The 21,277-nt window shown below is 45.2% G+C and overlaps 1 protein-coding gene across 2 annotated transcripts in view; it reads left to right on the top strand.

The window, feature by feature from the left end:
• Positions 1–11,661, top strand: part of Tgfa (transforming growth factor alpha) — a 97,053-nt gene extending 85,392 nt beyond the window's left edge. For both annotated transcript variants that reach the window (XM_048353567.1, XM_048353566.1), the window contains exons 4-6: positions 4,528–4,677; positions 7,305–7,414; positions 8,957–11,661. In XM_048353567.1, the coding sequence (XP_048209524.1) occupies positions 4,528–4,677; positions 7,305–7,414; positions 8,957–8,964 (268 nt within the window). In that variant the 3' untranslated portion in view covers positions 8,965–11,661. The remainder of the gene's footprint in view (positions 1–4,527; positions 4,678–7,304; positions 7,415–8,956) is intronic.
• The last annotated feature ends 9,616 nt before the right edge of the window (positions 11,662–21,277 follow it).

Here is a 21,277-nt window from a genome sequence, read left to right as displayed (position 1 = left end):
CCATCTCAACAGAAAAGGCTAGGCATGATGGTGTGTGGCTATTGTACAGGTACTGTGGAAGGTATAAATAGGAGGGGTGCAGTCCAGGATGGTCCTGGCAAAAGGGGAAGATTTTATCTCAAAAATAACCAGCTCCAGTAATAACTGTCTCCAGTAATAAGTAGAGGTTCTAAATTCAAACTTTAGCAACACACGCACATGCACACACACACACACACACAATGAAAAGGCCTCAGGCAAGCCACCTGGCTGGAGCACCCATCTTTTGTCCCAGCCTCCCTGGGTTCTTCTGCAGCTCAAACAAGTACCCAACCCTTCCTGGGCACCCCAGGCAATGGCTCTGTCCTCCATCCTCTTCTTTCTTCTTTGTTCTCCTTGTGGGGAAACGGCCTCAATGTGGTTGTGGAGCTTCTTGTTCGGAAGAACAAAACAAAACAGCATTCCAGCAGTTTGGGTTTGACAAACCATTGTCACTGACTCCCCAAGCCCATTCCAAACAGGAAATTGGTCCAATGAGGTAAGAAATACCCAGGTGCCCCTCTCCTGTGCCCCTTTGTGATAAAATGACTATTTCATCCAGATGCCTTCCTTAAACAGATGTGACATTGCCCAGTTTTTGTTAGGAAGGGTCCATGCTACTACCCTGGGGAACTGCTCAGAGAGGGGGAAAGGAAGAGGAACTGGCCAGTTTGAACTTGTTAGTTCTCAGCCCCATGGTAGTTCTACCCATGGGCTTCCCAGATTGCCCACTAGAGTCACTAGATGCCCAGAGCAACTGGCTTAGCATTCCCTGGCCTTGCTTTTGCATTTTCCAGAGCTTCCCAGGTGATTCGAAGGGGTAGCCAGGTGGGAGCCGGCATCCGGCTGGGTGAAGGAGAGGACAGCAGCTGACTCAAGCATGGGTCACTTGTCGCCAGGTGAGGTGACTCTTCTCCCTGGGTGACTTGTTTCTAGGATAGGCAGCATACTTAAATCTAAAGATACAAAAGGATGTCACCACCTTTTTTTCTTCCCAGCTCAGAAGAGCAGCTGCAAAGCTGTTTTGTAGAACAAGGTCCTGACCTGCAGAGGCAAGGAGGCTGAGGAAAGAAGAAGTAGATGCGGACTTTCAGGTGTTAAAAGATGGCGAGGTTCAGGAGTACCATTGAGTGAAAAAGCCAAGCAAAAATGTGAGGTCCTGATGTCAAGCCCCAGTACTAGCACATGTACACGTGTACATGTGCATGCACACACACGTGTGCACACACAGAGTCTAAGAAGGAGAGGAATCAGATTCCATGCCAAGAGAATAAGAGAGGTTGAATGGGCAGGTGCTCGGCAGCCCCTTGCACATTCAAGTGTGTCCCAGGTGCCTAGGTTATGCACTCTGCTAGATCTGATGTACGCATTTAACACTGAGCTGGGAGCACGAGGGAGAGAGGACTTGAACTGGCTGGAACCTAGATGGACATGGGCATGGATTAGGACCAGGAGGGAAGAGGTGTCAAACAACACCTAGAGGAATTTCACCTCCGATGGCTCCTCTGGAAGGTAGAGGCGTCTGGCTACAGGGCAAAAACTTAAGGATGAGCTGGAAGAACCCTTTGCAGTTTTGTTTAGCTATGGGCAGCTTAGATGTCAGTGTTGCCTGAACAGTTGCAGCTCACCTCCCAGCCTCAACTCTGGTCCCTTGGAGCTCTCCTCCTCCCCTCAGCGGCAAAGAGCCAGTGCCAAACTGGGAAGCTGTTTCCTGTTTCACAGGAAACAAAAAACAAAACAGTTGGACAGTGGTGGCTCACACTTGTAATCCTAGCTACTCAGGAGACTGAGATCTGAGGATCCTGGTTTGAAGCCAGTCCTGGCAGCAAAGTCCATGTGGCACTGTGGCTCAAGTGGTAGAGCACTATCCTTAAGCAAAAAGGCTCAGGGACAGCACCCAGGCCCTGAGTTCAAGTCCCAGGACTCCCACCAAAAAATAAATTAAAAACTTTCCCCTGTCCCATTGCTTAGAGCTATGAGAGTCAGTGTTTTTTATATGTAAGAAACCCCAATCCCAGTTTTCAAGAGAAGTCTTCCCATCAGAGCCTCCCTCAGACCAAGGCCTGATCTCTCCTCCCCAGTCTGTAGAGACACTTAGAGAGCCTTTTCCATGCCCATGGCCCTCCTCAGCTTCCTTATTTACCAAAGACCATAAGCACTTCACGCTGCACTCAAATAAAACTCTCAAATATTTTACCCTTCCAAGATTAGAGGCTAACCTAGAAGGCAGGTTTTATTAAGACACTGCCCCAGTCTCTCCCTAGCAGGCAGGCAAAGCAGCCTAGAGAATGTGAGAGCCAGTCTCAGGCAGCAGACCTGGCTATAAACTCAAGTCCCCAGAAAGACGTGACATTTTCATGCAAGGACTAAGTGAGAAATCATGTGAAGAGCAAAATAAGCTTTAACAAAAGTAGGTGTGCTGGTACATACCTGTTACCCAGCACTTAGGAAGCTGAGGCAATGGGAACATGAGTTCAAGACTGTCCCGGTCCTTGACCATAGCTCAGCTTCTGACTGCGAAGGAAAAAAATGCCAGGAACCTGTGGCTCACGCTTATAATTAGGATTACAGTAGCTAGGCTATTGAAGAGGTTGAAGATCACAATTCAAAGCCAGCCCAGGCAGAAAAGTTCATGAGATTCTTTTTTCTTTTTTTTTTTTTTTTTTTTTTTTGGCCAGTTCTGGGGCTTGGACTCAGGGCCTGAGCACTGTCCCTGGCTTCTTCCCGCTCAAGGCTAGCACTCTGCCACTTGAGCCACAGCGCCGCTTCTGGCCGTTTTCTGTATATGTGGTGCTGGGGAATCGAACCTAGGGCCTCGTGTATCCGAGGCAGGCACTCTTGCCACTAGGCTATATCCCCAGCCCCCGAGATTCTTTTTTCTAACCAACAAAAACCCAGAAGTGGGCTGGGGATATGGCCTAGTGGCAAGAGTGCCTGCCTCGTATACATGAGGCCCTGGGTTCAATTCCCCAGCACCACATATACAGAAAATGGCCAGAAGGGGCGCTGTGGCTCAAGTGGCAGAGTGCTAGCCTTGAGCAAAAAGAAGCCAGGGACAGTGCTCAGGCCCTGAGTCCAAGCCCCAGGACTGGCCAAAAAAAAAAAAAAAAAACCAGAAGTGGTATGGCTCAAGTGCCAACCTTCTGTGAAAAAGCTACGGAAGAACAACCTTGCCCTGAGTTCAAGCCCCAGTAACAGTCACTAAATAAGTAAAGGACCAGTACCTGAATTTAAACATTTCCTTTAAAATAAAACTTGTCAGGGCTGGGAATGTGGCCTAGTGGTAAAGTACTCGCCTTGTATACATGAAGCCCTGGGTTCCTCAGCACCACATATATAGAAAAAACCCGGAAGTGGTGCTGTGGCTCAAGAGGTAGAGTGCTAGCCTTGAGCAAAAAGAAGCCAGGGACACTGCTCAGGCCCTGAGTCCACGCCCCAGGACTGGCAACAAAACAAAACAAATAAACAAAAAATAAAACTGGTCTACCCTCGTATCCCAGGCTATTCCTCCAACAGTAACTTTTGAGCATCCCTGCTTGCTGTAAATGTTAACCCTATAAAATGCCTGTCTCCACACTATTAAAAGGTTGAAAATTTTAACACTGGACAAAAGTTATGCTCTCAGAAAGCAGTCCACATCTATGCTATGGCCCCAAGTACTTTTCTGACACCTGGAGCCTGGCAGCTGAGGTGACAACTTAGGGGAATCTCACATGTAAAGGTCTTGGGGCTGGCCTGACACAATGGCGGGCACCTCAGGATCAGTAATCCCCTTTCAGAGCTCCTCGTTCCCTGAAGGCCTTTTAATCTACAAGTGGAAGTTACAGACTAGCTCATCGTAACATAGACACTTTTTTAAAAAATGAAAAGAAAGAAAATAGCTATTGTTTTCATATCTAAAAGGAAAAACAGTTAAACCTGGAATGTGATACCGGACTGCCCTCCCCAGAAGTCCTTTATAGGACTTCTGAAGTCAAGTGTTTTCAATGGCAATTTTTAAAAAATGGATCAGTGCATATTCTAAGTAGCTTCTATTTAGGAGAATCATGGTGGGGGAGGGAAGGGGAGGAGCATTAATGAAAGCAAATGTGCTAGTGCCCCCTGCATGTTCACTCATGATTTCCGGTGCCCTCACCCTTCCTCGTTGGAGGTCAGCCAGTATTGCTAGATGCCCAGACACCAGGGTCTTCTCCAATCCTGCCCACTACTGCTGAATGTTCTGCACACAGGGCCCTCCAGGAAATCCTTGCAAGGCTAATTAAACTTGATAGAGAAGACAGAAAAGCTAAGACATGCAATGTCTCCAATTAGGCAAGCATGTTTTCTTTCTCTCATCAGAAATACTGAATATACACATTTAGTTAAAAATAACCTAGATTTTTTTTTCTCACCCCCCAAAATGGCTTTCTTGGCCCAAACACATTTGCTGTGTTATCTCCCAAGATCTAGCACAGTGCACTGGGGAAAGGAGACCCTGCAGAAGTGGGCTGACATTCCTTTCTTCTCCAGCTGCCATTCCGGGTACGTCGGCGCACGCTGTGAGCACGCAGACCTCCTGGCCGTGGTGGCTGCCAGCCAGAAGAAGCAAGCCATCACCGCCTTGGTGGTGGTCTCCATCGTGGCCCTGGCTGTCCTCATCATCACATGTGTGCTGATACAGTGAGTACCTGCTGCCCCAGGCCGCCAGGGGCATGTACACCATGCACATATGACAGGGCCTTGCGCCCAGTGACACCTGTCAGGTCTCACGTTAGGGTGTGGTAGCCAAGCCACATGAAGGCCTAGAGCATCCCTGGCTGGACCCAGCTGTGCTTCTGTGCACTGCCAGAGGCCAGTGTCAAACCAAAGGCGCTTTTCTCCTCTGCTGTTGTTCTTGGAGCCTTGAAAATAGTGACTCTAAAGAGCTAGAAACAGCTCTTTGAGGCAAAATCACCTCAAAGGCCACATTATTGCTACTATTGCAGACAGGTGACCATTACTTTGCCCAGCCCTTTCCCCCTTCATCCCTTGACCTCTCCTTATCCTTCAAAATCAAGTTTCTGTGCTGTATCCTCCAAGAAGCTTGTGTTGAGCCCCATACCCAGAGACACTTTTCACTTTGCTTGGCCACATCTACCGACCAGGCAGCTCTGCAGAGTCAGAGTCTTGGCAACACCAAGCTCTCGTCCCAAAACCTGGCCCAAGACCAGATTTACCCCTCCCCCCCCCCCGAAGTAGCTGAAGTCTAAGTCACATAGTAAGCTCTTTGTACCTAATTGGATGCACAGGGACTTCATAGGTCAGTTAAAGGCTGCTGGGCTGTGGAATTGCTCTTGCTCATGGTGAAACAGGAAATAGATGGGCCATTGTAGCAAGGATGGAGTAAACAACTCCATGTCAATGCAGAAGCCAGACTGGGGCCCTCCACAATTACCTAGGTTTCACACAGACAAATAAGAGACTCTGTTCTGTTGGTTTGCTGCTGTTGAGACATCTGAAGCATGTGCATCTGGTTCTGGCAACAAGTGAGGTTACATCTTAGAGCCCCAACTCCTACCATTGGCCACAGGTTACTCATACCCTTCTAGAACAAGCCAGCGCTGGGTGGCCTTTCCTTCCTCCTAAGCAAGATCCATTCTGTCTGTAAGGGTCCTAGGAATATATGTCTGCAAGAGAATGGACAAGCAGGCAGAGGCAGGCTTCCCAGGGGTGGTCAGGAGCCACTAACAGGCCACTGGCCTCACTTCCCAGGGCCATCTCAGCTGTGTATTCTCACCATACCTCTGACCAAGAGGGTACCAGCTCCTCAGGAACAAGACTTGGGACTCACGTGGACCTCCCTGGAGGGAAGTTTTGCTAGCTTCTCTAGAGACAGAAACAATCTAGACATCTAAAGAGCATCTCTTATTCCTAAGGAGGCTGCCAAGTGCACCACTCCTCCATACCTTTTGTGCATGTCTCTCCCAGAGTCTAAGCTCCATACCACCAAAATCCACACTCAGACCCTCAACCACCCTACTATTGGCTGCCTGGGTACTGGGGCCCTGGTGAGTTGTAGAATCCAGGTTGGAACCAGCTCACCCCATGCTACAGGAGTCTAGAGGCCTTGATTCCACTACTTAGTGTACTGCAAACTGGAAGTGAGCATGGCAAGCCCCTCTAGGTACCTAGCTGTAAGCTAGAGCTACTGACAGGGCTAGAATCTAGACCCATCTTTTGATGTGGTATTGAGGTGGGCCCCAACCCAGATGCTGTAGCTCAGGAGGGTCCAGAGCCCTAGCCAACTTCTCCAGCCTAATATTTTCCACCTGCAACAGGAACAGGTTAGACAGGATCAAGTCCATTCTCTCAGACTATAGGAAGCCAAACTTTATATTCCAAGGCAGAGCAGGTTGCAGAGAGCTGGGGTGGGGATCCTGAGATGCCACCAGCACCAAGAGACAGGCACAGATGCTCATTTGTTGCCTCATCAGTGTTCGGGCTCATGTCAGTTTTAAACTTCTCCCAGCCCCAGTGCATGAATACACAGAATATCCATAGTGTGTGTGTGTGTGTGTGTGTGTGTGTGTGTGTGTGTGTGTGTGTGTGTGTGTCTGTGTGTGTCTGTGTATCTGTGTGTGTGTGTGTGTGTTACATTAAAGTTAGAATACATGGGAATGAAATCCTTCTTTATATCCCAGGGCTTCTGGGTAATTGATATCTTAGTGCTTTCTTCCCAGCTCTTTCAGGCTCCCTGTTTTTTGTTTGTTTGTTTTTCTTGCTAACTCTGAGAAGTCCTCCTTGCTGCCCACAAAGGAAGAGAGGAGCCCCTTAACTCTGATGCTTTCAGAACCCAGCCACCTAGCTTTTCTGCATGGTTGGATTTTTCAAAACTGGAATATTTGTCCTCAAAGAAGTCAAAGCTGTTGATACCATTTTCCTACTCTTTTATGGACAATTCAATCAAGCCACCCAGATTTCCTGCTCTGCCACTGGCCTGGCCTGAAGAATGGCTCCCCTGCATCCCGTGGCCCTCAGCCAGATGGAGCTACTAGTCCTAGACCTGATGGCTGTTCTTGGACCCCTGCCATCCTGTTGCTTCTGAACTCACTCTTTATGGAGCTAGCAGTGGGTGGGAGCTCAAGACACTACAATCATTGAGGGTGCTGGTTCTTTGGGAGCAGTCAGTTAGTGTCTCTGTTATTGGCCAACATCTGTGCCAATGGGCCCTGAGCTCCCTACAGTTTTGGGGACCCCTAGAGGGAGGCTGATGGGGATCCCAGAGTTGATGGGCCAGGCTGTCCTAACATCATCTCCTGCCTCTACAGCTGCTGCCAGGTCCGAAAACACTGTGATTGGTGCCGTGCCCTCATCTGCCGGCATGAGAAGCCTAGTGCCCTCCTGAAGGGAAGGACTGCTTGCTGCCATTCAGAGACAGGTAAAGGGCTGCTCAGAGAAAGGCACTCCCTGGGTGGAGAAAGTCACCACTGACTCCAAACTGGGACCCACGTGCCAGAAGGATGAAGAGGAGTATGCCTCAGGAGTGATATGGGGAATCGAAGTCTCCTGAAGGCCTGCTTGGGTCACACCATAAGTTAGTGGGAGAGCAAGAGTGAGAGCCTCTGAAGACCCCACTCACTTCTCTTTTTGACTACCATGAGAAAACACCCATGGTAAGCCAGGCTCACACCTGTAACCCTAGCTACTCAAGAGGCTGAGATCTGAGGATCACAGTTCGAAGCCAGACCACCCAGGCAAGAAAGTCCATAAGACTCTTATCTACAATTAACTACCAGAAAACCAGAAGTGGTGCTGTGGCTCAAAGTGGTAGAGCACTAGCCTTGAGCAAAAGAAGCTCAGGGACAGCATGCAGGCACTGAGTTCAAGCCCCATGACCAACCAAAAACAGAAAAAGAAAATAAAACACTAATGATATATCTATTTTTTTCTTATAGCACCAGTAAAAAATTGTTTAGACTAGGTGTCGGTGCTCATGACCTGTAATCCTAGATACTCAGAAGGCTAAGATCTGAGGATCCTGGTTCAAGGTTATCCCAGGCAGACATATCCTAGAACTTCTTATCTCCAATTTTTTAAAAAGCTGAAAGTGGAGGTATGACTCAAGTGGTAGAGCAACAGCCTTAAGTGAAACCTTGAATTTAAGACCCATTTACACACTCTCCCTCTCTCTCTCTCTTGCTCTCACTCTCTCACTCTCTCTCTCTCGCTCATATACACACAGAGAAAGAGAGAGTTTAAATCTTTTAAGAAAATGTGTAGTAGTTTATAGCATTTTTTTAATTTCCAGCACAGTTATTTCGAGTCAAGTTTCTTGTGGATGCCACTTCTCTTCCTATATGTGAGAAGTTTGAGTCAGGAACGGAGCTGGCCATTCAGAGATAGCCCCCAAGGCTGAGGCTCCTGTCCCTGACATGTGTGCCTACCTTTGGGCCTGCTGGGCCTAGAACAGGTGTGGTTCGCCCCCATGCCATACACTCCGCTCCACACCTCCAAAGGAACCAGGGCAGGCAGATGTCCAGGCTGAGCTGGACTCAGAAGCGGAGGGCTATGTCCATGCTGCCTCATTATGCAGCCACACAGAAGACTCTCAGGACCTACGTATTGAAAAGTAGTGGGTTTATGTTGGTCTTGGGAGAAGCCATGCTAGGCCCTGAACCAGCTTGTGAGCTGCCCTGGCTATATAGCTAGGTTGAACTGAAGCCTCACAGCAGGGTTGCATCCACCCTCTCCCCACCTCATCCCCTATTGCTACAGCTCATCTCCCGCTCAGCCTTGCTGGCTTTCATTAGCACTAAAGCACCATTTCAGAAGTAACTGAAGTTGAACCAAAGGAACTGGGATTCATGCCCAACTGCCCAATAGAATATGGTGACATTGGCTAATGCCATGTCCAAACTTTTTTTCCCAGTATGGCTGAGAGCTGGCCTGCAGTGCTTAACCTATTTTTCCTTCCTGCCAGTGGTCTGAGGAGCCCTGAAGAGGAACTTGGCCTGATTAAAGAAAAAGAAAAAGGCCTTCTTCAGGACAACAACACTGGGGACACCTGAGACATGCCAGCCGACCTCCCCTCCCTCACCTGCAATCACCTGCACAGCCTGTTGTCTACTGTGGGCCTTCAAGACTGTGTTGAGCACTCTGTCTACTTGGGGCTTGAAAGAAGAAATCAGTGGGCCACAATTTAAAGACTGGTCAAACAAGAACTGCAAAGGGTATCCTTCCTGTTTACCTGTGTCAGGTATGCACATCTGTCAGCGGCTGAGTCCAGGTGTGTGAAGTTGCCTCCTCCTGTCCATCATAGATGCTGGGCTGTATCTCTTCCCAGTGAGCCACCTCCTGGCAAGAGAATCCCGCTGAACCCTGGAGGTGCTGTGGTTGTCACTGCCTCCTCTCATCTGCTTTGTGGCACAGTAAAGTACAGAAGGGAGCAACCTGTTGTTACATGAAGATGCCAGTGACAGTGGAACCATGTCCTCTGGTCATGAGACTCCCCTCCCCCAGCCAGTCAGATGTCTTCTACGGACACACGAAGACCTTCCCAGCCATTGCCACCCTTCGAGATAATGTCTTATTTATTAGATTATGGTTTAATTTTTTCATCTCTTAGGCCCATGAGAAAAGGATAAACCCCTTCAGACATCTGAATTAGTGATGTATGTTGCTGGCTGAAAAGTGAGACTGGCCTCTGAGACAATCTAAGGCTTGGGAAAGCCTCCTGGGAGTGATGAAGATGCGACCCCAGGATATGTTCTGATCACAGAGATTGGGGATCAGAGGTTATGCCATGGAAGACACAAAGCAAGCCAATCTCTAGACACATTCTGGTAGAAAAGCCAGCAAACCCAGCTGCAGAGATTGTCCCTTCTGTTGGGAGAAAGGACAGAGGGGGCCTGTGTGGGTACACAGGATAAATATAATCCATCTTCCAATGCTTGGTGATTAAATAGATTCCCTTCCTCATGCACCCAACAAGGGCATCAGTAACAAGCTGTGGCCATTTCAGGCTGAATCCATGCAAGAGACCAGTCCTTTGCTTTCCATGTGGTTGCTTGGTTGGTTTGTTGCTTTCTTTTTTAAAGGAGAAATTTAACTTTCCTATTTATTTTCAAGGATTAAGAGAACTATTCCAGTGTCCTGACTCCACCCCCCTTTGCCATTCAGGATGCTGACTTTGTTTTAGCAAAAATGCTACCAAACTTCTCATTTTTTCCCCTTGGAAGAAGGCAGACTTGCTCTCCTGAACATCAGTGCTCGACCCATGGAGCCTGTCTGTAGAAAGTGGTGGATCCCTTCAGATGTTCATTAAAACTTAGAAACAGAGAAACAGTGAAATAATACATCCACTCATACGAGGAAGCTCTCCACAAATATTTGAAAAGTGATAGGTTTCTACTTACTATAAGCTCTTCAGTGCACCTAATTTACCTCTGAAAGCTGGCTTGAAGTTTCCATCAGAAAATGTTGTCTTTGTTCCAATTCTTCCCAATTCTATTCCTATTGAACTTTCACATGGTTTGACTTTTTTTTTATACAGTTCAGGCAATAGTCTGTCTGACCCGTGTCTTCTCTTTGACACTCATTACCACGCCTGAAACACTAAGTACAAAAATTGGGTTTGTTCAGAGTTATCCCCTAAGTATATACTTAACATAGCTCCATGAATTTGGGCTGCAGGGTGGGGTTTGTTGTTTTGGAGACAGGATCTCACTATGTAGCTCAGGCTAGCCTTGAACCTGCTTTACTCATATCTCAGCCACCAAGTATTGGGATTACAGGTGTGTAAGATATTTTTAAATGCTCAGCAGGGTTTTTTAATTATCACAAAAATTTGATTTAGTTTGCATTCCTTGGGTAAATCCTGTTATGACAGATATGCAGATCAAGACTTGACTTGTAGCCTCCTGCTCAGAGACCAGTCAGCTGACCTTGGTGTTAGATCCCAGTTCACACTCAACCTTCTCATCAAACCCTGCTGAGTATTCAGTCTTGGCTTACAAAGATCCCTGACAGTGGAGGAGCTTCATGTGTTTTTAACTTCAGTTTACAATAGGAGTTTAAGACGATCTTTTCTAGTCTGTTGGAGATTCATTGCTTTTAAAGAGTATGAACTGATGTGACCCTGTTTTGTGGGGCTTTCTTCACCTCGCAGATGAAAGGATCTATGTCCCATGTAAAGGCCATATCAGTTATTGGCATCCAAGAGACTCTGCAAAGGAGCCACATAGAAATGGTTCCTCCTTTCCTGCGAGGGTCTCAGATGAAGGGTCTCAGTCCTCTCTCTGCTTTGAAGCACAGCTGCCAGTGCCCAACTCCTGCTTTGTGTCAGTACATCCAATCAGTGATTGGGCTCAAGTATGGGCCTCCCAAGTGCCTTCCAAGTCAGTCCTTGGCAAACTGGAAGGTCTGAAAAGAGCCAGAGGCTGAGGCTGGGTTGAGGCAATTCTGGTTGAACCATTGTCCTCACTGTACTAGTGACAGTCTGACTTCTTTGGTGATTTCTCTTTTAGAGATCAAATCTGCTATTTCATGACAGTGGTAGTTCTTTAGGTAGATATAAAGAAACATTCTCTTTCCAGGTTAAAAATACATCTCCTAGCTTGGCACAGATGGCTCATGCTTGTAATCCTTATTATTCAGGAGACTGAGATAGGAAGATTATAGTTTGAAGCCAGCCCAGGCAGCAAAGTCTATGAGACTCTTATCTCCAATTAACCACCTCCCTCAAAAAAAAAAAAAAAAAAGCCAGAAATGGAGCTGTGGGTCAAGTGATAGAGCACTAGCCTTGAACAAAAGAGCTCAGAGACAATGGCTAGGCCCTAAGTTCAAGCCCAAGTAATGGAACCAAAAAGAAAAAAGCATCTCCTAGGCCATCCTGCAGAATTCAATCCCTGTGCTCCTGCCCTTCAGAAAGCCAAGTATTTGTTTAAAATTGTTATAATTAGGGGAAACCATTCTAGAGGCCTACCCTGGGAAGCAGCCACACACTGGGCAGGGCTCAGAAACCATGAAAACCCCCCCATGGGGAAGGGGAGATGAACTGTATAAAGGCCTCCAAAGCTTTATGGAGCCTGGATTTAGCCATGGCTTTTCAGGCTGTGACTTTAAGCATAGAGATAGCAAACATTTTTCTACATGGCAAGACATAATCCAGCCAACTCCAGCCTGGAAGAGGGGGCCCCACCTGGAAGCATGTGGAACCAAGCAAGGAGTGAGAATAACATATGTTCCAGCAGAAGAAACATCCAGCACCCTGATGCCCAGTCTGAGATAGGAGGAACGGATGCCACCACCCATGGGGCAGGTTGTTTTCTAAAGGTATAGAAACTGCCTGATGTTTCCAAGCCAACTTTCCCAGGCATGAGAACCATTGGATGCTTTTCCAGGCAGTTTGCCAAGGATGTACCAAGGACATTCTAGCACTGCTCAGGAGAAGCCAACCCTTAGCAGGTTCTGGGCTTTCATCTCTCCCAACAAGCCTAACTCAAAGAGGGAAAAACCAGGGCTGGGGATATGGCCTAGTGGCAAGAGAGCTTGCCTCATATACATGAGGCCCTGGGTTCAATTCCCCAGCACCACATATACAGAAAACGGCCAGAAGTGGCGCTGTGGCTCAAGTGGCAGAGTGCTAGCCTTGAGCAAAAGGAAGCCAGGGACAGTGCTCAGGCCCTGAGTTCAAGGCCCAGGACTGGCCAAAAAAAAAGAGGGAAAAACCATTAAAAAGCCCAGACTCAAAGGAAGTTCTAGAAACAGCACATGTCCTGGGGTTGTATTAGGGATTTGTTTGTGATTTTGTTTTGTTTTTGAAATAGGATCTCACTGGCCTCAAACTCTCCATCCTCACAAATACTGGGATTACAGGCATGAGCCGCCATGCCTGACTGTTTTTAGTATGCTAACATAAGACCTGTTCTCTCTAGCCATTGATATTACCAAGTTTTCAAGAAGACCCAGTAGTGTGTACTTAAAAGCAGCTCCTCTTCCTAGTATAATAACTTACTGAAATGTTCAAGTTTTCATTATCTTTATTGTAACAACCCTGTTTTTTAAGAACTTATTACTCTGACTTCTGTATATGTTGCACTGAAAAGGTTAATATTTAATGTTTTAATTTATTTTGTGTGGTAAGTTAATTTTGATTTCTGTAATGTGTTCATGTGATTAGTGGCTCTTTTCCTTAATATCTGAATTTTACTTAAAGAGTAGAACAATATAAGATATAGTGTGTGTGTTTTTTTTTCAGGAATATACATTGTTGTTCAGTTGTGTACTGTACCTTGTTTGGAAGGATGAAGGAATGAACTCTTTTTTTCCTAAATCAAGACTTGAGTGTTTCTTTAATGGACTTAAGATGTTATTTGAGCAAATGAAGATTTTTCTCTGTAAATATGAATAGGGAAAAAATGGATGGTCTTTTGCAAAAATGTGGAAACTCAAAAATTAACCATCATTGACTCCTGTCTGCTTAAAGTAATTGATATCATTGCCTGTGTGTCCAACAACACTGACTGATAGGGAGAAAATAGCCAACACGCAATCCCTTTCTCACAGGAATTGAGATCTCACTGGAAAGACAGGCTACATGCAAAAAAAATCATTCTGGATTATTCTTGACAAAATTCAAACAGACCATGCAATTTTAAAGTAGAAAATTTGCGTTAATGGAGTTAATAAGATTTTCAAGTCTTAAAACATAAGCTCAGGGCTGAGAATGTGGCTTAGCGGTAGAGTGCTTGCCTTACATGCATGAAGCCCTGGGTTCAATTCCTCAATACCACATGAAAAGAAAAGGCAGGAAGTGGTTCAAGTGGTAAAGCACTAGCCTTGAGCACAGAGAGGTTCAGGGACAGTGCCCAGACCCTGAGTTCAAGCCCCAGGACTGGAAAAATAAATAAGCTCAGCTCCACAGCATGACCTGAAAACTTGTTAGGAATGCAAACCTTCAAGGCATGGACCTACTAAGTCTGGGAGCTGCCCAGTCCCCATCTGCCCTCCAGGAAACACTGAACATGCTTGAACTTGAGAACCACTGTGATGTAGGGACAGATTTTTGCATAGGAGTGTGATTTTAGGAAAAGCTCCATAGAGCCTTTGCAAAGAAAGGAAACTTCACTACCTCAGGTAAATGTGAAAGAAGTTAATTTCTGCATTTATTTGGATCTTCTCTGCTCAGCCTAGTAGAAAGATAGACATGCCTACCTATATCCTATCGATCTCCACCCACCACCAGGGTCTCCCTGTAAGGAACTATTCTGCATTGCCAGCCTAATATGTGATCTCATATGACAGGTCCTCCACACTTCCCACCTGGGCATGCTGCGTTGCATGCAACAGCTGAGCAGCTCATAGCAAGGAAGCTAAGGGGGAGATTACAGCTGAATGACATGAACCTTCCCTAAGAAGTTTCAAGTTCTCTGTAGTGAGGGATGAGCATATAGAGCCCATTATAAAGGGCCCAGAAGGCTTAGATCAGCCTAACTTACTGATGGAAACCCAACAACTCCTTGTCCCAAGTTCTGTAGTCTGTCTCTGTCCCCAAATTAAGCCCTTGTCCATCCCTTAAGAGACAGAAGGAGTTAGGCACAGTGGCTCACACATGCATTTCTTCTCAAGAGGAAGAGATCAGGAGGATCACAGTTCAAACCAACCGGGGAAAAAAGTATAGAAAACCCATTCCAATGATTAAAGAGCTGGCAGCACGCCCCTGTCATCCCAGTTATGCAAGAACAATAAATAGGATTGAAGTCCAGTCTTGATGGGGCAAAAAAGCAGGATATTATGGGAAAAAATAGCTAAAATACAAAGGACTGGGGGCATGGTGGTTGAGTGCCTGCCCAGCAAGTGCATGGCCCTGAATTCAACCCCCAGAACTACCAGAAAAGAAAGAGAAAAGCCTGCTGTTCTTGCTGATCTTTCTTCTCAAGATCCTATTCACTCTTTCAGAACATCTACAGGGGGGCTGGGAATATGGCCTAGTGGCAAGAGTGCTTGCCTCACATACATGAAGCCCTGAGTTCGATTCCCCAGCACCACATATATAGAAAATGGCCAGAAGTGGCGCTGTGGCTCAATTGGCAGAGTGCTAGCCTTGAGCAAAAAGAAGCCAGGGACAGTGGCTCAGGCCCTGAGTCCAAGCCCAGGACTGGCAAAAAAAAAAAAAAAAAAAAAGAATATCTACAGGGCCTTGTTTCTAAGCCATGTGATTCTTCTACTTCTGTTTGCTTCCAGTCGCAGTGAGACTGCATGCCTCCCAGAACCTGTGTCCAGTGTCTGTCCCTGGTATAATGGACTGTCTATGATAAAACCCACCCAGAAAAAAAGCATCTATGAACTTCAAGCACCTTCAAACTCAGACAACCAAACCTTTTCTCACTTATCCGTGACATGCAGATGACAACTTGAAACCCATGTTCTGGACTGTTTGGATCCAGCCTTTTAGGATCCAATTGGCCCAAGCTTTGATTCCAATTTCCTTGGTCTCTGTACTAGAAGAATAGACAGCCAGACCTCCTCTCTAGCCCAGAGCTCCTTTCCTTGGCAGCTACTTGGAATCTCTGCGCACTCACTATGCCTTCTGAAACTCTGCATTGACTTTCTGCAGGACTTTCTACCTGCAGCAGGCCTTGAGGTCTCTCTCTGCTGCGGACTCTCACCTCCAGAAACAAGGAGTAATTGTACCAGATAGAAGCTATGTGTCATAATGCCTGATCCACTAGGCTAATAGCTCTTCTCCCAGATCAGTGAGCAATTTGAATACACAGGGTAGACCTTGGAAATCTCTCCAGATAATTCTAATTCACTCTCTCCTGCCTTCTGGAATGCACCAAAATCCAGGGAGCAGGTGGTGTAGGAAAAGGGATATGTCTGGAGCTCAGAATGCCTAGTACCTACTCTGTACATCCTATCTTGCTTCAGCTTTAAGTGTATTTCTTAATTTCTAGCAGAAGTTAGCCCCTGGGGAGATATAGAGGCTTGGTCCTCCTTTCAAATGGGTTCATCTGAGGTATGGAAGTGAGAAAACTCACAGGATTCTGTAAGAAAAACCATGTGGTTGGTGTTTGAGGCTGTGCAGAAGTATACCCAGAGAATACTTGGGAATTTAAAAAATCAAAAAAAATGAGCTAAAAGGGAAATGGAAAGGGAATATCTTTTCAGTGAAATTAGCTCCAAGGGAAGCTTCAGAGTTGGTGTGCTGCTACAAAGATGCCCTGGGACCAGACAAGGTCTGCGGTTATGAAGTTGTCTATTTCAAGTCCTGACAAGGAGCCCCCAAAAGGGGAGAGGAAATATAGAGCCACACTTGAGAAGTGCTCCACAAGCCTGAGGCTGGGCCATCAGCTGCTAGTGTCCCTTGCACATTGTAGGGAGGGATTCTGGGATTGTGACATCCCAGAAGGATGGAACTATGGAAACACTGTCAAATTGCACTTCTCATCTGTAGCAAGACTTCTCTTAGCCCTCGTACAAATACTCCCCAGCCAGGATGCAGGGCTTCTGGTGTTTGTAGGGAAGGAGACCTGGAATCCAAAGCTTTGGTGTAGATGTAACCCTGCTTTATCAGCTGTGCTACTGTAAGGCATTGCTGTTCTTTCAGAGCCTCTCATGGTTAAATCTTGGGACAGATATAGACATCCAGATCCAAGAACATAAAAAGATCCCTAATACATTTGATCAAACCATATTCTCTGCTGACTGTGGGGCCAGCCTGCAGTGGCGTTCTGGACCAACAGGAAACAAAAGGCAGTGCTCCAAACCAGGCTTGCCCCTAGTGTTGAGTGAGGGGCTGGCCTCCAGCAAAGCTACCCACAAACAGGGACACAGAGTGAACAGTGCTCTGAACCAGAGTCCAGCCCCCAAGCTCAGCCCCCAGTGTGGAGTAAGGAGCAAACCTCTGGGGGAACTCCAAGCCAAAAGGGACAGAGACCAAAGGTCTCCAATATCAGAGTTCCACCCCCAAACCTAAGCTTGTACACTTAAGTGAACCACAGGCTTCCAGCCTCAAACTCTGCACCACACATACAAGGACAAGGGCTGAAGACCTCTCCTGGTCACAGCAGCCAATCAGAGGCCTGCTCCCACCAGGGTTCCGCCCAAAAAGTGTAGTGCCTGAGGATCTGGTTTTCACGTGGTGGGTGCCTAACCCTCCCTAGCCCTGAACAAGTAGAAGAAGAACTCCAGTCCAATAAACATATCTCCTCAAGACTGGAAGAATAGAAAAAGTGGACAAACATGCCCTACTATTGGTTATATTTCACCCATTCTAGATTAGGATAAAGTGCCAAAGATGACATATGCCCCATATTAGTAGAGAGACACACCCCCATCATCTGCCTAGTCAATTGAGAATACAGAGAACAACCCACTAGGAAGATCTCAGGCACCTGAAAGTCAATACCAAAAAAGTTCTTCAAATAGGTAAAGCCAGAAATACAAATATATATACATGAAATCAAAGAAATAGAAAACAGCAATCATTCCACAGAACAGAAAGATAATGATCTAGAGGAAACTTCACACATAAGGCTAAAAGATCTACTGATAAAGATGACTAATGAAAACACAGAAAACCTATATAAGACATTCTGTGAATGTGATGGAAGTAGCCAAAGAATAATGGAAGAATTTGTGGAAAACACAAAAAGCTAAACAAACTCCAAAAGATGACATGAGTCCAATGAAAAAAATATCCACTCAACTAAAAGAGATAAAAGAAGGCACAGATAAATTGATGAAGAAGCAAATACCAAATCTGAAAAAAAAAAGACTGCAATAGAGATAGAAACTCTGAAAAATAACCAAACAGAAGGCATAAAATAGATTACAAACCAGCATATAGTAAAACCACCAGCACAACCATGTTTATTACAACACTATTTACCATAACTAAGGTATAAAATCAGCCAAGATGCCCCACAATGGACTGAATGAATCATATATATATATATATATATATATATATATATATATATGGTATATATACACGATGGAATTTTACTTATCTATTATTAGAAAAATGATATTGTATCATTTGTAAAGAGATGGAGACACTTGAAAAAATTATGTTGAGTGAAGTCTGGCACAGAGAAACAGGATGCATACTAGTCCTTACACGTGGAAGCTAAATTGAGCTTACAAACTCATAAGTAAATACATTGGGTGGTATGCAAGTGTATCCAAATGTATTAACTGAAATATGGAAGATTCAAGGGAGATCTCAAATAGTGTAATTCCTTAGAAAGACAAACCAAAGTTCAGCAAAATAAACACCAGGAAGTGGGTATTTGAAAGGGGTATGGTAGGGTCAAGGGGAAAGAAGTAGATAAATGAAGAAGAGAATCAGGGGAGAATGCAGTCAAGAATCCAATTTGGGGGCTGGGAATTTGGCCTAATGGCAAGAGTGCTTGCCTCGTATACATAAAGCCTTGGGTTCGATTCCTCAGCACCACATATATAGAAAATGGCCAGAAGTGGTGCTGTGGCTCAAGTAGCAGAGGGCTAGCCTTGAGCAAAAAAAAAAAAAAAGAAAGAAAAGAAAAGAAAAAAAAGAAGTCAGGGACAGTGCTTAGGCCCTGAGTTCAAGGCCCAGGACTGGCAAAAAAAAAAAAAAAAGAATCCAATTTGTAGCCTACAATTTGAGAAGACTGCTGGGTCCCAGTGGCTCATGCCTGTAATCCTAGCTACTTAAGAGGCCGAGATCTAAGGATCGTGTTTCAAAGCCAGCCCAGGCAGGAAAGTACAAGAGACTTATCTCCAAATAAGCACCAAAAAAGCCAGAAGTGAAAGCTGAGTCTCAAATATAGACTTATTTTTTGGAGGGGAAAGAAAAAAGCTCAAGGACAGAGCTCAGGCCCTGAGTTCAAGCCCCAGAATGAACACAAAATAATAATAATTATTACTATTAAGAAGAGTGACAAAAGGTGGGTAGGGGAAGAATGGGTAAAAATGTTGGAAGTGGTGACACTGATCAAGATAAGTTCATAAACCAGGCACTGGTGGCTCACACCTGTAATCCTAGCTACTAAGAAGGCTGGATCTGAGGATCATGGTTCAAAGCCACCCTAGGAAGGAAAGTCCGTGAGACTCATATCTCCAATTAACCCCTAGTAAACTGGAAGCGGCACTGTGGCTCAAAGTGTCAGAGTGCTGGCCTTTTGCAAAAAAAGCTCAGGGATAGCATCCAGGCCCTGAGTTCAAGTCCCTAGACCACCAAAAACAAACAAACAAAAAGATATATTGTTAAATGGCAACTCTGAGACACAGTATAGTCTAATTGTCAAAAGTCGAAGACAAAATTGTGAAAACAAGAAAATAAGCATCAAATCATCTACAAGAACCCCAACCCCAGTTAAAGTAACACCAGATCTCTCAGCAGAAACCTTACAGGCTAGCAGGGAGTTGAATGTCAGATCCGAAGTCCTAAAGGGGAACTGTGGGGGAGCCAACCATGAATATTATATTCAGCAAAACTGTCCTTTAGAAGTGAAAGGAAAACAAAGTCTTTGCAATGGAATGAATAATCGCCACCATTCTAGTCTCACAGGGATAGTTACGGGAGCCCTACATCTAAAAGAGAAAAGTCACTGATGCTTGACACTATACAAACACATAAAAAGCATTGAAATTCACTAGTAGAGAAGATCCAAAAAAGAAGAGAAAAAAAAAACAAAAGGAAACTGTCCATGATGCTAAAACAAGAGAGGTAGAAATAAAGATTATATAAAACCCCAGGGAAAAAAATCATAAGTCCTAACCTGTCAATGATAAGCTTGAATGTAAATAGATTCAATTCCCCCAATGAAAAACTATAGACTGGGTTAATGTCACTTGACTGATAAACACAGCTACTGAACGTTCATGAAGGGATGAAGAAGATAGTATACACAAAGGGAAAGTAAAAGTGAATGAGAAGATAGCCAAGTGACTCATGCCTGTAAACCCCAGCTGAAAGGGAGACAGGCATCAAGAGGCTCATGGCTTAAGGCCAGCCCAGGCCAATTAATAGAAGGGGTGACAAAAAAAAAAAAGAAGGGGTGACTATGACCAGAATGCATTATACATATAAGTGGACTTGTTAAATTGAAACCTCTTTGTACAACTATTTGAAAATAATAATAAAGTAACTCTTAGACCTTTTTTTAGGGGCTGGGGATATGGCCTAGTGGCAAGAGTGCTTGCCTTGTATACATGAAACCCTAGGTTCAGTTCCTCAGTACCACATATATAGAAAAAGCCAGAAGTGACGCTGTGGTTCAAGTTGGCAAAGTGCCAACCTTGAACAAAAAGAAGCCAGAGACAGTGCTCAGGCCCTGAGTTCAAACCTCACGACTGGCAAAAAAAAACAAAAACTTTTTTAAAAGTTAGCAAGCCTCCAGGTGCTGATGGCTCACATCTATAATCCTAGCTACTCAGAGGCTGAGGATTGCGGATCAAAGCCAGCATGGACAGGAAAGTCTGTGAGACTCTTATCTCCCATGAGCCAACAGAAAACTGGAAGTTGAGCCATGGCTCAAGTGGTAGAGAACAAAAGCTCAGGCTTAGCACCCATGCCCTGAGTTCAAAACCCAGGACTGGCACACACACACACATACACACACACACACACACACACACACACCAAAAAAAAAACTGTAAGCAAGCTATATCAGCCAAAAAGGTGAGTATAATAGTACATACCTGTCATCCCAGCTACTCAGGCCTGAAAAATAATTAAAGGAAGAAGGGATAGGGTTATGGCTCAAATTATACACAACCTGCTAAGCAAGCATGAGGGCCTGAGTTGAAACCCCATACTTAAAAAAAACAAAAACCTGAGGAGTAGCTATACTTATAAGCAGCAGCAGTAAACACGTATCAATTAAATTAGACTTTAGTCAAAAACCATAAAAAGTGACAAACTCATTGTATACTAATTAAAAGAGGGGCTGGAATGTAGCTTAGTGGTAGAGTGCTTGCCTAGCATGCATGAAGCCCTGGGTTCCATTCCTCAGCACCACATAAACAGAAAAAGCTGGAAGTAGCACTGTGGCTCGAGAGGAAGAGTGCTAGCCTTTAGCAGAAAGAAATCAGGTACAGTGCTCAGGCCCTGCGTCCAAGCCCCAAGACTGACAAAAAAATAAATAAATAATTCAGAGACAGAAGAATTATAAATATATACATACCCAACACTGACACACACAATTAGATCTTAAGGGAATTAATAGACTCTAATATAATAATAAGTGGGGACTTCAACAACAGACTTGAACCAATGGACAGATCATTAAAACAAAAACAAAAATAATCAATG

The sequence above is a fragment of the Perognathus longimembris genome, chromosome 8 (assembly GCF_023159225.1).
Source record: "Perognathus longimembris pacificus isolate PPM17 chromosome 8, ASM2315922v1, whole genome shotgun sequence".
In the NCBI taxonomy this organism is placed as follows: Eukaryota; Metazoa; Chordata; class Mammalia; order Rodentia; family Heteromyidae; genus Perognathus; species Perognathus longimembris.
Note: the sequence above shows the minus strand (reverse complement) of the source record. Positions and strands in the feature narration are given on the sequence as shown.